This window comes from Eleutherodactylus coqui, chromosome 1, assembly GCF_035609145.1.
Source record: "Eleutherodactylus coqui strain aEleCoq1 chromosome 1, aEleCoq1.hap1, whole genome shotgun sequence".
Taxonomy (NCBI): domain Eukaryota; kingdom Metazoa; phylum Chordata; class Amphibia; order Anura; family Eleutherodactylidae; genus Eleutherodactylus; species Eleutherodactylus coqui.
The window spans coordinates 268,996,629-269,013,439 of NC_089837.1; the positions used below are offsets into that span (position 1 = coordinate 268,996,629).

Sequence of the window (16,811 nt, forward strand, 5' to 3'; positions counted from 1 at the left end):
CATGCCGTGATTTTTCCTCCGCAAGCGGTAAAAAAAGAAAAGGCAATTGATTTCCACTCGCGTGCCGAAAAAAGCGATTTTCCCTAGCATGTTGTGGACAATATTTGGAACTCAGGGGCAGATGCCCGCTCCGGATTCCGCAATTCAAATCCGGCCATGTGTAGCCAGCATTCATTCAGATGACAGTGTTTTGGTCAATATCCTGCATTCATATTCTTAAACTAAAACCAGGAGTTGGTTTAAAATACAGAACAGGTGCAAATCTTTACATTACACCTTTTCTATGGCCGCCTGCACACGGCCGGATCGGATCCCGCTACGAGAATTCTCACAGTGGGATGCGACCCATGCCCTGGTATTGAGCTTATACTCACCTGTCCAGAGTCTTCTCTCCCTGCACTGCGACGTGCCGGCTGGCGCACAGCCGCACATGCGCAGTGCCGAGACGGCGTGTCAGCAGCGACGTTTCTGTGCAAGGCTCCCACAGAAATAAGACATGCCACAATTTGTTTACCGTGCGAGTTTTCATGCTGTTAAATCGCGGTTGTCTGCATAGGATTGCATTATCTAATGCAATCCTATGGTAGCGGGCACGGGCGGAAATTCTGCGGTTTTGGCTTATAAATACTGATGCAGAATATTGACCATAATACTGCCATATAACATTTCTATTTTATAAAATTCACAACACTTATCACATTTTAAATTTATTTTTTAAACTATGAAAAATAGAGGACTGAAATATGATTTCTGCCACCAAAAATAACTTTTCTAAATACTTACTTTTCCATTCTTCAATATCAAGCTCACGGCTCTCAAAGCTTTGGTCATAAGGGTCAGCTACAGGTTCATCATCTGGGTCATGGTATTGGGCAAAATAGGGATGGGCTAAAGCTTCTGTTGCAGTGATCCTCTTGTCTGTGTCCAGAACAAGCATTTTCTCAAGTAGATCTACAGCTGAGTAGAAAGTATAGGAAGGAAAAGTGTGTTATTTCTAGATGATGTAGAGAATCTTAACCCCTTAGTGACCAAGCTTTTTTCGTTTTTTTTTTCTCCCACCTTTTAAAAAATCGTAACTCCTTTATTTGTTCATCAACGTAGGCTATTTAATGTACCATATAATGTACTGAAAAACTTTTTTTAAAAAGTGGAGAAAAATGGAAAAAAAAAATTTGAAATTCAGCCATTAAACATAAGCGAGCACACTCGGATACAGCAGTTACTCTAGCGAGCATCGCTTTTCTCGAGTAACTGCTTACTGGTCCGAGCAGGCTAGAGGGGGCGTCGGGGGTGAGAAAGATCTGTTTCACTCTCACCGCCTGCCGCCCCCCCCCCCCCCCCCGAGCACACTCGGACCAGTAAGCAGTCACTCAAGAAGAGCGACGCTCGCTTGAGTAACTGCTGTATCCGAGCGTACTCGCTCATACCTATCCGCCATCTTTCGGTGCATCTTGTTTCTACGGGGCACAAACTGCCCAAAAAATTACATAACTTTATTCTATGGGTCAGTACGATTACTATGATACCAAACCTATATAGTTTTTTTTCAAAGATATTTAATTAATTTAAATAATTTTCTGCGACCATCTACTGCGCGCAATAGCTTTTTTATTTTTTTGCTAAAATAGTTGTGTGCGAGGGCTCATTTTTTGGGGGATGTCATGTAGTATGTATTGTTACCATTTTGTAATACATACGACTTTTTGAACGTTTTTTTATTGCATTTCTCTTGGAGACTAAGTATTCTTTATTTTGTTCTCTGACAACAGTCATTGTACGTGGTAAATAATGCATATATCTGACTTTTATTCAAATTAAATTATAAATATGGCAAAAGGTTTTTTTTTTATTATTATTTTTTTTTTATAGTAAAACTTTATTGATCTTATTTTCACTTTTATCTTCGCTTCTTTTTTAGTCCCCAGAGGGGACAACAACTTGCGATGCTTTGATCGCTCCTTCAGTATGATGTCACGCCATAGCATTACATTATGCTGTGATCGGACAGACAGTCTATCAAGCCACCCCACAGGCATGGCTTGATAGGCATTCAGCTAAGACAGCCCAGCAGCCTTTCAGAAGGCCCCCGGTTGCCGTATGAAACCCGCACGGCTCCCATCGTTCGGGGAATTAAAATGCCACTGCCAGAATTGACGATAGCATTTAAAGGGTTAACAGCTCCAACGTATCGCTCAGCTTATCGGATCAGTTGCCGCTGGGTGGCGGCTGTAAGAAACAGCTGGTAGCCACGATGTATGGAGGAAGATCACCATGCGATCTCCCTACATACATGTCCTGCAGTTGCAGGATGTAAAAACACGATAGGCCGGTCACTAAGGGGTTAAGCTACGTTCACACAAGCAGAAGGCATGTCTGATTTCACTTCACAAAAACAAAAAAGAGTAGTAGATATTTAATGGCTGGTCAGGGATTTCTGCCATAGCTTTGCACTTGTATATCCATAAATGTGCATGCAAATTTAGCCCTGGTCAATGGGAAAATCTGAGTATGGTTTTTCTAACATTGATTCTGTGCAGAATCTGTATTAAGATATGTCACTCCTTTTGTTTCTGCATGTGAAGTGCAAAAATCTGTGCTGTATAGACCGCTGCGTGGATTCACATTGACATTAACGGGACACTTAAGAGATGCAGACATGCTGCGGATTTTGCATCAAATCTGCTATGGGAACACAGACTTTGGTTATTCACAGTGAAAATACAGCCTTGGTAAAATTCTATGGTCCAACATCTTTAACAAACCTTGAGGGTTGGCTCCCAAAAAAACATCTTCGAAATTCATCTTTGGCATGTATGGCAGTGACTGGATGTAATTCCTTGCCTGTTACAGAGTAGTAAAAAAAGAAGGTCTAGGTTATTTAACAAATGTATGAACTGATAAAGAATAGAAAATAATGCCAAACTAAATACTGCTGCAACAAATACATTTACGTGTATATCAGTGTTGTCCATAGAAAGTTTGTACAAAAAAACCGCAGCCGCTTGTGATTTTGCAGACTGCAGTTTAAATAAACTGTAAGGTCTATTTACACCCTTAAAATGTATAAAAACATGTACAAGCCATGGATTTGGGTATGTTTTAACCTCAAACTGAGTTCTTCATCAGGCATGACTGATGAAGTTCTCAGTTCGATAACAAAACGCGTTGCATCTTTCCACACGTTTCTAATGGCTTTGTAGCCAAAATATTTCTTTTCTAAACTTCAGTGTGTAAAACAACTAAAATCTATATACTTTTGTCAGCCCCGAGCAGCAGAGCCCTAAGAAAAGAGAGAATTAGAGGAGTTACTGCTGCTGAGAGCTATTTAAGCTAACCAAAAAAGTGGTCGAATGTGTGTTTTTATATGAAGTCTGGTTTATTCTAAGGCCTCCTTCCCACGAACGGATTTCCGCCGCGTAATTCGCGGCAAAAATCCGCTGCGTTGCCCGCAGCTATTAGGTTCTATTCAACCTAATAGCTCAGGGCACACAGTGCGGAATTCCACCGCGGAATTCCGCACCGTGAAATCTCCCGTTCTCACCCGCGGCATGCTCTATTTGCCGCAGGTGTACGCGCTGACGGCTTCCATTGCAGTTAATGGAAGCCGTCCGTTCACGCTATCTCCCGCTGTAGGGCGTGTCATGTGACGCGGTGGGCGGGGAAGCGTCATGCGGGACCCAGAGCGACGGATCCGCTGGTAAGTATGGGGTCTCTGGGGGGCGCCGTGACGGGCTTTGCCGCGGAATATTCTGCAGCGGAGCCCATCACGCTCGTGTGCAGCCGGCCTAAGTGTGTAGTTTAAGATTGAATGGACATTGTTGAGCGAGTCTGTTTATTTTTATTTGTCCTGATTTCTGTTTCATATCAAGTCACAGTAGTTTTATAGTTTATACATTATAGCTATATTTGCCTTTCGTAGAGGTTAATGCATTATGCTGAGAGGGTTATGGAGGTGTAACAGTGTTAGATTTAAAAACAGTTTACTCCTGTGTTCAATCGAAAGAGTCACGCACAGGTGATTAAAAGCTTAATTAATCAAGGTGTGATAAATTTGCATCTGTTGAGCTTGCTGTGTCCTTTCCAAAACTGGGATTCACTTGAAGAGTAAGGCCTCATGTCCACGGGCATAACTGAATTGCGGAATCCGCGAGTGTCCCCCGCATGTGCGATCCACAGTTCAATCAGCCCATAGACAATCATTGGATATCCGCAGGTAATTAAATACCTGCGGGTATCATTTTTTACAGAATTGCGAATCGCACGCGCGGAAAAAAAAAAAAAAAATTGCAGCATGCTCCATTTTTCTGCGGGTTCCGGACAGACGGCTGCCATTGAAATCAATGGAAGCTGTCCGATCCCCGGCACACCCACAGCTAACACTGCGGATGTGCTGCGGATCCCATAGGAAAGGAGAATTTAAAAAAAACAAAAAACACTCCACTGCGCATGTGCGGCGGCGAGTCTGCCCACATCCAAATTGGAGAAGATGGAGGGACCCACACAGCCATGCAGAGGATCCAGACAAGTAAGCAGTGTCCTCTTGCCTTGGGCAGGGTGGGATTCCGCTGTGGGCTCACGCCCACAGAATCCGACCTGCCCGTTGCTCACGAGGCCTAAGGCTGCTCTTATACACACGTTCATAAAATGCTGTGTCCGAAACCGCAGCGTTTTACAGCAGGTTCTCATGGTGTTCTCAAATGCATGTTGCAGTGTTGTTTTTAAGAAGGAGTACAGGAGTGCAAGGCAGGCTTGTATTATTTATTTTTAGACTGCCATTAATTCCAAGGTGTCTCACAAATGAAAAATAGTTGTTGAACTACTTTGCACTACATATAAACTGCATATTCTACCGGTCCACTTACACGGGATGAGTTGTCAGTCAAACAATGCCTGGCAGCTCTTCCCAGTGATGCTTGCTCCTGTGCTGTTGTTCAGAAGCGAATATCGCTGGTATTGCTCACAGTGCTGCTGGAATGGAGACAGAGCGGGCTGGGTAGCGTTCTCCCCCCTGCCTGCCTCCATTAACAAGAAACAGTCGTTCCGAAGTGAACTGCTGTTTACACTGAAAGACTCGTCATTCAGTTTTCTCTATGCAGAATTTTAACGATTGAACAATTCTCGTTCAGTTGCTGCAGGCATTAAAACATGATGATTAGCATGCAGGAATTTTAACAATTTTGAGCAATAATCGTTCTGTGTAAAAGGACCATACTACATATATAACCATGTTACATATACAAAACAACCGAAAAGTTAAACATCCACTAAATGACTAACACATTTATATAATGGGAAGACCCAGCTCACAAGGGCTTACAGTGTACAGGGGAAGGAGACAGTAGGTGGGGATAGAAGGTGCTCAGCTTGTGGTAGCAGCAATGTTACTATTGGTTGTAGGTTTGTTTTAAGAGGTTGCTTTTCAGGTTCCTTATGAAGCTTTCCCAGATGTTGGAAAGTCTGATAGGTTGATGTAGCAAGTTTCAAAGGATAGGTGACTCATGGGAGAAATCCTAGAAATGATAATACGAGAAGCACACTAGAGGAGAGTAGAGGAGGAGGTCTTTCGAGGACCGGAGGTTACGTGTGGGGAGGTATTGGGATATTAGGTCAGAGATGTATGCAGAGGACAGATTTGTATGCCATTGATAATAAACTGAATTTTACGAGCGATAGGCAGCCAGTGAAGAGATTGGCGGAAGGGAGGTGGATAAACCAGGCCGCAGAGTTGAGTATGGATATGGAAGGGAGGGGGGGGGGGGGGGTGCAAGGGCATTTCTGAGTGCAGACTGAGGTCGGGGAAAGATGGAGAGTTGCAGATTCCCACCATCATACCTCCCTCCCATCACTAACCCACCTTTGTAAATTCTTGTCATCCCCCTCTTCCCAAGTTTATTGATTTTGTGAATCTCGCACCGAGTAGTGGGTTGGACCACATGACCCTGGAGATTCCCCTCTATGGTGCACTATGGAACATATCTTCTGTCTGCACTAAACTCCCTGATAATCATGACCTTTTCATTTCCTGTAAACTTTGCTTCCTGCTCACTTTTCTTTCCTGCTGGCATGAATTTCAGAAGTGTTTTGCTGTACAATTGCTAATAGAAGTCGCACCTTTTTGAAATGGGGGTTTAAATAGATATCTTATGCTTTGCCAACCATGTTATGATCAAAAAATTTTATAGTTTTGAAACGTGTAAGATACGACGGCATGGAGTTATAGCTTACACATGAAAAGCGCGCGTGTTAATACACTTAGGAGTATTAAGAAGGAGGTATGAGTATTAGAGTAATTTTCTTTTTTACCTTCCGATCACTTGTTTCAATTTTGGCATAAATCAGATGAGCAATTAAAAAGCAGAGGATTAGAAGACTTATAGCCTGACACTTAACTAACACTGATTACAAGTGCAACCAGGTGACAAGTACGTGGAGGAAAAGAATGTGTGCTAAACAGGTTAAAGTGGAAGGATACAATATTGAAATGATAAAGGTTTACTTTTTTCACATTCTGCTTGCATATAGGAAGACATAGATCGACATATCAAAAGGTGTGTGGGGAGCTGGGTGTTAGTAGCACGAACCAGAAGAGAGGGGGGTAGATAGCACAAAGAATAAAAGCTGACAGGGCAATCTGCCACAATGACCAGGATCATTAGTTTATTGTCTACCCAGTGCTCAAGATCAACATATTCCAGATCGGATTTACAGATTACTGGGGAGGTGCGGGTGAGGACACTGCGGTCATCGTGCACATTGGCATCAATGATAAAGTCAGAGTAGGTTGGAGGTCCTTGAATTTGAGGGACCTAGACTGTAAGCTTAGGGCAAAGACCTTCAATGTAGTGGTTTCTGAAATACCAGCTGAAATGACATACCAGAAAGGCATCAAGAGATTAGGAAGGTAAACATGTGGCTTAACAGCTAGTGTAGGGAAGAGGGGTTTGGATTCTTAAAGAGCTGGGCTGACTTTGCTGTTGGCTACAAGCTCTATCATAGGGATGGGAGGGGGGGTGATGGTGTGGAGGGGGGGGGGGGGGGGGGAGGGGGGCAGCTGTGCCGAGTGAAAAAAGATGGCTGGAAGGTTGGAGGCCTGTTTAACCCTTTCCAATCCAATTTGTATTGTGGGAGATATCCTATATGTTCACCATTTTGTATGTATTTTCTGTTATCAACTGTGAATATACTGTATTTTGTCTATAATGGTCTGAACTTCTGGAAGAAGGGAGCATCACCTCCCCCCCACCTCCACAAGAATTGGAGGAGCTAGTGCTGTGTGCTCAAGAACTGGAAAAACCGGTTCTAACTGGCAGAAAGCTATCCAGGAGTGCTTTGTCTTGGACAGCAGAGAGGAGAAGCAGGATGTTCTCCTCATGAGACCAAATTCAAGAATGAACTGAGCGTGCTCACTTAAGTTCCTCCCAGATGGATGACATCACAAGCTACCTCACAAATACCACCCTCTGAGGACAACCAATCAGCACGCTAAATAATGTAACTGTATACTTCCTGTGTTGAAACTTATTTAAGTTTCAACGCGCGCAGAATAAAGGGAGACTCTTTGGGGAACACATGATGTAGTCCGTGTGGTCTTTGAAGGCTCTCCAGGCCTGTACACATATTATTTAATTTGGAACACATGGTATATCTATAATAGCGAATTTTGCGCTAACAAATTTGGAGGCACTGCTGGGATTATGAAGATACAGAGATATGAAGATATTTCATCGTTATCCGGACACAAGGGGACTTCGAAGCAGAGACGGACAGATAATGAGCTCAAACAAGATAATAAGTTATTCTTGTACCTGTCCCATCTCTCCCTCTCTGCTATGATCCGCCCCAGGCCGGGTGAGTTGAAATATGATAAGTCTGTATCTAAAGAACTATGAAATAGATATACTGTGTGGTTTTTATGTTGTCTATGAAGAAAATGTCCTGAGTGAAAGAAGGTGTGAGCTATGGGGGTTTATATATTCTCTGTAGAAGTGAATGGTGTGAGCAGACTGTACAGGTTAATAAGGAACAAAGAAAGTAGAATAACTTGTTAAAAGAAAGCAAAAAGGAAAGTTGATATAAGCAATTTTAGCTGAAGGTTATAGTAGTGAGTAAAGTTGCTGAGAGTGTCCATGCGGTGAGTTTCCATTGTTCAACATGTAAGAAAACAAACGTCAGGGAGGCGCTACCTGTGTCGGCTTGCAATTATTAGTTCTTTAGAGTAATCACTAAAAGTGAATTGGAATGCTTAAAAAATGAATCAATTAGACTCACCCGGTGTCTGGCGAGCACCCCTGTACAGGGGTCTCACCAGCACCTCCACATCCTCGTCGGCTTTAAAAATCCCCTGGCGTGTCCGTTCGGCTGCTGGGCTTCTGTGTCCTGCTAGCTGGCAGGACCCACTCGAAGTGTTTTCGTATATAGACTTGGTGAAAAAAGGAAATGCCCGCGCTCTTTGGGACCTCAACACCAGGGTCGGGCTACAGACACCACTTGCTTCAAACTTTTATTCCTAATATCCTCTGTGCAACGCGTTTCGTCATCCACACAACGACTTTATCAAGCACAATAGTTACAATGTTACATATACACTCTATATATAGTTAACTCACTTTTTGGCGGCAGCATCCCATTCGTTGCGCTGGTTTCGGGTGTCAGCATCCCACGCGTCTGTCAGATGCGAGGCGCCATGTCAGGAGAGAGTAACGGCATAGTACTTCCGGGTATGGTGACGTATGCCGGCTCTGGGTGGGGCTGTACGCCCAGAGCGTTCTATCTCCGTGTTCATAGGTTCCTGGGCTGTCAATCACTCTGTCAGCGGTGTTTACGCTATTTGCGTTAGCTACGTTAGAATACTGTGTAAACACCGCGTGTCTCTCCTAGTTAGTCATATCACTTATCGTGTTGTATATAAACTGTATCCTTGACGACCGGGGAGAATATCTCGGGCCGTTTGTTTTGGAGCGCTTTCGGCAGTCCTCATTTGTGTTGAGAGGACAAATAGAAAATTTCTATATACTAATTAGATTAACTTTATCTATCTGGAGTTTTAAGCAGAAGTTGTTTTATTAATGAACCTCTCTGTATAATGTAAATTTATTATTTAATAATATTTAAATATACCCACTGGTTTACTTCACACAAAATTGAATATTTATATAAAAGAATAATAATAATAATAATAATTTACCCTGAACGTCCCATAATTGGAGTATATTAATCTATTATGAAAAAAAGGGGGCGGGGGGGGGGAGGGGAAGGGAATATATATGTTCTGGAGTAGGTTACTCAGTGGGGGGTGATAATAGGACTTAGTTCAAAATGGAGGGATAATTTGAAATATAGCAAACAGTTTGGTAATATAAAGAAAATCATGAAAAATAATTGGTCATTATTACAAGAAGACCCATTTTTACAAAAAATCATACCAGAAAGACCACTATGTACCTTTAGGAGAAACAAAACCCTCAAAAATATACTTGCACCCTCATGCCCGAAAAAGGAGAAGAATAGAAAACGGGAACAGGAGAAAAAACAAAAAGGACCAAAAGGCGTCTATAGGTGCGGGGATAAAAAATGTAAATGCTGCGAAAACATATCTAATGGAAGAACAGATATTGAAGTAAGAGAAGGAGGATCTATAGAGATCAATCAACGACTAACGTGTAAAACGGAAGCAGTAATATATATGCTGGAGTGTCCCTGTCACCTTAGATACGTAGGGAGAACGATTAATGCACTAAGAGACCGAATGAATAAACACCGCAGTAATATTAAAAACGGTTTTTTAAAACACAGTGTCTCTAGACATTTTTTGAATGAACACAATAGAGATCATACTGTTTTGAGAATCACCCCCCTAGAATACATAAACTCTAAATCAGTACAGGAACTCAGACAAAAAGAAATGTACTGGATTTTTAGACTCAACACACTCACACCGAACGGCTTAACCCCTTGAGTGGCGGGTTTCCTACCACCCTGTCGTGCCCACCAGGGCAGGTTTTTTAAAATGGTCTAATCATTGAATTTCAACTAATTTTGCAGTTGCGTCTCAAGAGCCATAACTTTTTCATTTTTCCATTGACATGGCCATATGAGGGCTTGTTTTTTGCGGGACAAGCTGTGATTTTTTAAACAGGAGGAAGGAAAAAAAGAAATGGGGAAAAAAGAAAAAAAGGGGCCATGTCATTAAGGGGTTAAATAATGTATTAACTTCCTTCTCTGGGTCATTACGACGCACACGGATACCATATGTGTGATTGTATTTTTGATTTTTTACAAAGTAAAGGGAGACAAGTGTTTTTATAATTTTTTTTTAAATAATTTTTTAACTTTTTTTTTTTTTTTAACTTTTTTTTTCTTTTTTGTCCCTTTAGGGGACTTCCACAGGGACCCATCAGGACCCCCTGATCACATTCTGGGGGTCCGATGGGGACAGCCCTTTACATGCTGCAGTGACAGCCCTTTACATGCTGCAGTCACATAGACTGCAGCATGTAAAGGGTTAACACAGCAGAGATCGGAGGTTTTCTCTGATCTCTGCTGTAAGAGCTAGAACCTAGCTGTCCTCTGACAGCTAACAACCAGCTCTCCCTGTCACAGAGACCATCGGCTTGCTTCTGACAAGCTGATGGTCTCTATGGCAACCTGTAAACAACGCAAGAGATTGCCGATATGCCGGCAATATCTTCTGCTGGTTTTTCAAAGCCCTTGCACTACTCTGTGTGGGTCTGTGCAGGCAGAGCACACTGTCACAGCTTGTGGCATTGTGCTCTGCAGCTCCCATAGTGATACATAGCCCGGAAATCTTCCGGGCTATGTCACTATGAGCAGTGGAGCTCGTCCCGGAAAATTTCCGGGCGTGCCACTCAAGGGGTTAAACGAGGTACTAGAAAAAATTTGAGACACCACACCACTTTTATTGTTATTAAAATTTTAATATTTTATTGTATATATTTATATATTTTACATATAAGTTATATACATATTAGTAATTTATATATTTTTTATGTGTAAAGTTTTATTATAATTATATTTATAGGCAAGCTATTTTAGGCATACCAATATACAATGGTAACCATACAAATGTACGAATATATATAAAAAGAGACATGGATGTTATAAATTGAGGGAGAACCATCCATAAATTATTTATTAGTTTATGTATTTATTGTTTATTATTACATATATGTATTACCAAGTATAATATAGTCTATCCAAAGATACAATAAGCATGTCTTTTTAAATGTAATTATGTTATGAAAAGATTGAAAAAGTATTTTATTTAGGTTTTTTAAACATGTATTAATTCCCTTTTGTAAACGGCAGCATCCCTTTTTCAAATTATCCCTCCATTTTGAACTAAGTCCTATTATCACCCCCCACTGAGTAACCTACTCCAGAACATATATATTCCCTTCCCCTCCCCCCCCCCTTTTTTTCATAATAGATTAATATACTCCAATTATGGGACGTTCAGGGTAAATTATTATTATTATTATTATTCTTTTATATAAATATTCAATTTTGTGTGAAGTAAACCAGTGGGTATATTTAAATATTATTAAATAATAAATTTACATTATACAGAGAGGTTCATTAATAAAACAACTTCTGCTTAAAACTCCAGATAGATAAAGTTAATCTAATTAGTATATAGAAATTTTCTATTTGTCCTCTCAACACAAATGAGGACTGCCGAAAGCGCTCCAAAACAAACGGCCCGAGATATTCTCCCCGGTCGTCAAGGATACAGTTTATATACAACACGATAAGTGATATGACTAACTAGGAGAGACACGCGGTGTTTACACAGTATTCTAACGTAGCTAACGCAAATAGCGTAAACACCGCTGACAGAGTGATTGACAGCCCAGGAACCTATGAACACGGAGATAGAACGCTCTGGGCGTACAGCCCAACCCAGAGCCGGCATACGTCACCATACCCGGAAGTACTATGCCGTTACTCTCTCCTGACATGGCGCCTCGCATCTGACAGACGCGTGGGACGCCGACACCCGAAACCAGCGCAACGAATGGGATGCTGCCGCCAAAAAGTGAGTTAACTATATATAGAGTGTATATGTAACATTGTAACTATTGTGCTTGATAAAGTCGTTGTGTGGACGACGAAACGCGTTGCACAGAGGATATTAGGAATAAAAGTTTGAAGCAAGTGGTGTCTGTAGCCCGACCCTGGTGTTGAGGTCCCAAAGAGCGCGGGCATTTCCTTTTTTCACCAAGTCTATATACGAAATTGTTCAACATGTGGCTGAAGAGGTCTCCCTTTGTTATGTGGGGGGAGGGGTGCACATGGAATGCTTGCATTTGCCATGTCTGCATACCTCAACTCAAGGGAATTTGGGCTTGGAGTAGAGATTTGGGCTAGCCAGAGATTCTGCTCCGATTATGGCAGGTCAAACGGACTGTTGAGGTTCCACAATGTGGTGCCAAAAGTACAGATCTGTGCCATGAGGTGCAGGAGTAGAGAATCTCAATTAATTAAGGATTTTCCCAATTACGACAAGATGGGCAGGGGTGAAATTGTAAGTGCTTATTAGTGGTAAGCCAGACCTGTGTCGTGAGTTGTGGGAAAAATCGAAGTATGACTCGCAAGCAAATTCAGTGAGATGATGTTTGTAAACATAACTGGACACACAAAAATGGGTGAAGGAAAAAGCAAGTCAATGAGTTAAGGAAAAGTAGAAGGTTTAACAATGAACGGTGATAATGGTTGCTATCTGGAGTGGTGGATATAAGTATGTGGGTGGAAATGGGCATAAGTTGTATTATGTTTGTCATTGGATAGCCTATTCTGGACAAAATATGTAAAAACCGCGGTACATTAGAGTTTTTCTTATATATATATATATACTTTGTTCAATATGGGAAGTTCTATGTACAGTAAATACAATCCCAGTTTCTACTTCACATGACATACTTATCAGTCTGTGTACGAGTGAATTAAAACCCCAGTGAGTATGAATTTGTGTGTATAAATGAAGGGCCCGTATGAGAGTTAGATTGTGTTATATGGTATATACTGTTCGGAGGCTAGAAATGAAATGAGGCAAGAAAGACCAAACGCTGAGCCAGACCACAGGGGGTGGAGCTAGGTGATGTAAGGAGATGGGAGGGAAGAACAATAGGAAGAGGTCCTGCTCCACCCTCAACACAGATCAGCCTAGGAGAGAAGTGTGTCTCCATTTAAGTGGATGTTGATATATATATGTATATTGTGGTAATGTATAGAGGGAAGGTCACTCTTAGACTCCATGTTAGGTCTCTCACTTGAACAATGTAGGTGACCAAAGGAGGGGCATCTAATTTTATTCCTAAGGGTAGTTGTGTGAGATAATAGTCCAAGATTGCCACAGTATATATATATATATATATATATATATATATATATATATATATATATATAGGTTCTTTGAGTATGTGGAGAATTTAAAAATATTGAGTCGTGTTATTTTGAATATTATTGAATTAAGATACTAAAATGAGATAATTGTGTACTTGAGACACCTGATAAGTACTTTAGTCAAATAAATAGCAGTTGTTATGGTTGCAGATTGTAATAACAATATTTCATCTCCTGTTTGCAGTATGTTTTCGTACAGGTACCAGAGATGGTGTGGGGCCCCTTAATATCATGCTTCCTCAAGGGGTCATAAAATACTGTATAGAGTGCAAACTAAACATCTTTCAGTTTCCAGACTAGCTAAGTATGAGACTGCCTTGCTAGCACCCTCACATATCGCAATCAAGAGGGGTATAGTTCCAAATGCTGTTTCATATCTTTTACTGAATTCAGAAGGTTGAGAGGAAGGGGCAGCAGGTGCAGACCATGACATTAAATAGCAAGCACATGATTGTACAATTGTCTGAAGATTAATGAAAACAGAAAACTGGGTGTCCTAACAATAATGTTGTAATTGCCATGATTAATGTAAATCTTGAGTTTTACCCATAGATGGTTCCAAATATCGACGAAATGGACAAGTAAAACAGGCTATGCAGTGGTAACCGACAGAAAGAGGTAATTGTACAAAAACCACTCTTTCCCTCCTGAGACACTCAGTTACTCAGGAAATAGAGGTGATGACGCTCACTGAAATATGTAAGCTGGCTGCAGGTAAGACTGTTTGTGTCTGCACCGACTTAAGGTACACATTGGGAATCGTACACGATTTCACATCCTTTGTGGCACAGTGGACGTTTCATGGGGTCCTTGAGTAAGCCAATCCAGAACGCAGAAGAAATGTCTTTGTTCTACAAGGTTTTAGCTCTTTCCGCACAGGTGACTTATCATCAGAGTCCAGGCTTATGCCAAAGAGACAACTACTGAGGCTGGAAGGAACCAGAGAGCAGGCATCGCAGCAGCCTGACTTCCCTTGAATGAGGTAACGGCTGGTAACCTGCTTGCACCTGAAACAGGTGTAGATATTTCTCTGTTGCTTGAATTACAGGAACAGGCCTCAAAAGAAGAAAAAGGAGGAGTGAAAAAGCGAGCTGAATGCTACTGGGATCTGGCAGAAAGGTAAATGCCTGTGCCTCCCCTGCATGCTGTGCTCCATGATGTCACACCTGATCCCTGAGCTAACCCATTCATCCAAGGAGGTAATGTGTGGTATAGTGTCTTCTGCTTGGCTTACCCCAGGGTTCAACACTGCTGCAATAGGGTTTGTACAGGGATGCACGATATGCGCCCGTTACAATCCAGGCCAATTGGTCAAGGTACCTTCTCGATGCGAGCCAGACTATCTGTATCAGTGACTGCAGAATGATAGCATACAGCTACCACAGGTAGGTGTTTGGAGTTGTTGGTTTGCATAGACCTCTTTTCATGTTATTTGGAGGCGTGGCTTGAGAAAAAAAATAAATAAATAAAAATAATTTTTAACACGCCAAAAATATGACCTAAGAATATGTTTTATGAAAGTAATTTTGAATATTTAGGTACACCAGAAGTAATAATAAATAATAAAGGTAAACATTTTATTAGTCATCTACTTGGTTAGAACCACGCCCAAATGTAAGACTAAGTTGAGTCCTTAATAAATGTTTTGTTGCGTAGGGCTCCTGTAATAGGCCTATGCCTATTCCAGGCCAAAAAGGAGGGCCTTACCTCCCATGTGAGTGCCTAACATCAGGAGTTATATCATCTGTCACTCATAAATGTGTATTCTCCGTGTTTCCAGATCAAAATGCAAAGAATCCTTTCAAGTGCTGTTAACCACTACGGTCTCAGTGAAACTTCAAGAAAAACTAATTTGGGTTCATGTCAGACATTGAATAAAAATAATCAAGGAAGGAGACAAATGTGGCCCACAATCCTTTGTTATATGTAGGACCCCTGCGGTCATTGGGCTGTCATTTCTCTTCTTCCTCATAAGGGATGTGGTAAATATGTAACTACCAATGAAGATGATTATGACAAATCTAGGAATGTTGCGTTATAAAATTTGCTTAACTTGATTGATTTGCAATGTTTGATATTATATTGTTTGTTTACATAGTAAGAATTCTTGAGTTATATGTCTACTGTATGTAGAAGGTATTTGTGCCGTAATGTAGGAAGATTAGGAATATTAAAAATATTCATTTGCTACAGCAGAAAACTTATCAAGTCTCTCTGGGCAGAGATTGTTGGATGGATAAATTTAAACTACAGATTTTTGTTTTGAAGGGGTGAAGAAAAGCACACAAGACCCCAGATTGTGATTTTGTTTTGTTTGATTTGCCATGGACTGAATTATTTTGGATCAAGTTTATTTGGGACTGAGAAAATTTATGAACTGATTTATTTCCACCAGGACATTGGAACTTTCTAAGTGTGATTTGACATTTGATCTTCTCTAAGTGCATGCTGCATCTGTCCACACGCTATGACTATTCAACTGAGCCTGAAGAACTGACAAGTGTGCCTGACTGCTGCTAAATTGCCACTGGGGTGATCCTCATACTCTGCACAATAACCGCCAGCAGATGACGTCAAAGGATGGTGAAGCATCACAGCTCCTCCCTGAAGGCCTTGGGCAACAAAATGCTGTACAGAGGCAGCTGCTACATTGGAATAAAGGGGCTCTATAGTCAGCTGTGGATACTTCTGGATATGGAGAATGGAGAAGATTGTTTGATACCAATATAATGGGCGGGGACAGATTCCTACTTAGGGTCTGTTCTTTGGCTAACCAGGGAAAGCAGTGAGGGCACAATAATCCCCCTGCTTCCCTGCATCGGAGATCCTATAGGTTTGGGATCTAAAGAAGATCAAGAGAAGAAGAAACAATTTTACAGGAAGAGACATTTGTATTCAACATCGAACGGTTCTTGATTTTTTTTGTTTTCGTTATTTTCTCGAGCCCAGATTTGACAAGATTGGTTTTATGTTGATAGCAAATGGATATATATAGGGAACAGATATTTGGTTGTTTATGTAATATATTTCAGAAGTTGATTAATAGAACTTGAAGATCAAACCATGATATGTCAAAGTACATATTCCAACCCTAAATTGTATGCTAATTTTATGTATCTTGATGAAATAGTTGTATGATGGCTACAAATAGCCAAAGGGTGGATTGTGGTACAAATATAATTGGCTATTTGTAGCCCTCCATTTTGTCTTTCATCCTCCATTTTGTATTTTACATACGAATAGCTATGAACATTCATGTGGCCTTCAAACCTGTTTGGTGTAGGAAGCTTTGATGTAACTGTGAAATGTGACAGAACAATGCTAACTGCATTAACTACAGTTCCATTTGTATAGGTTTGTTTGAGCTCTGTCCATATACATTGTATGGC

The 16,811-nt window shown here is 41.1% G+C and overlaps 1 protein-coding gene across 1 annotated transcript in view; it reads right to left on the reverse strand.

The window, feature by feature from the left end:
* Nucleotides 1-16,811, reverse strand: part of LOC136581831 (mitogen-activated protein kinase 14-like) — a 96,720-nt gene that overhangs the window by 16,111 nt on the left and 63,798 nt on the right. Inside the window, exons 4-5 of the mRNA XM_066582500.1 lie at nt 2,763-2,841; nt 784-957 (exon numbers count right to left, since the gene is read on the reverse strand). Of these exons, the coding sequence (XP_066438597.1) occupies nt 784-957; nt 2,763-2,841 (253 nt within the window). The remainder of the gene's footprint in view (nt 1-783; nt 958-2,762; nt 2,842-16,811) is intronic.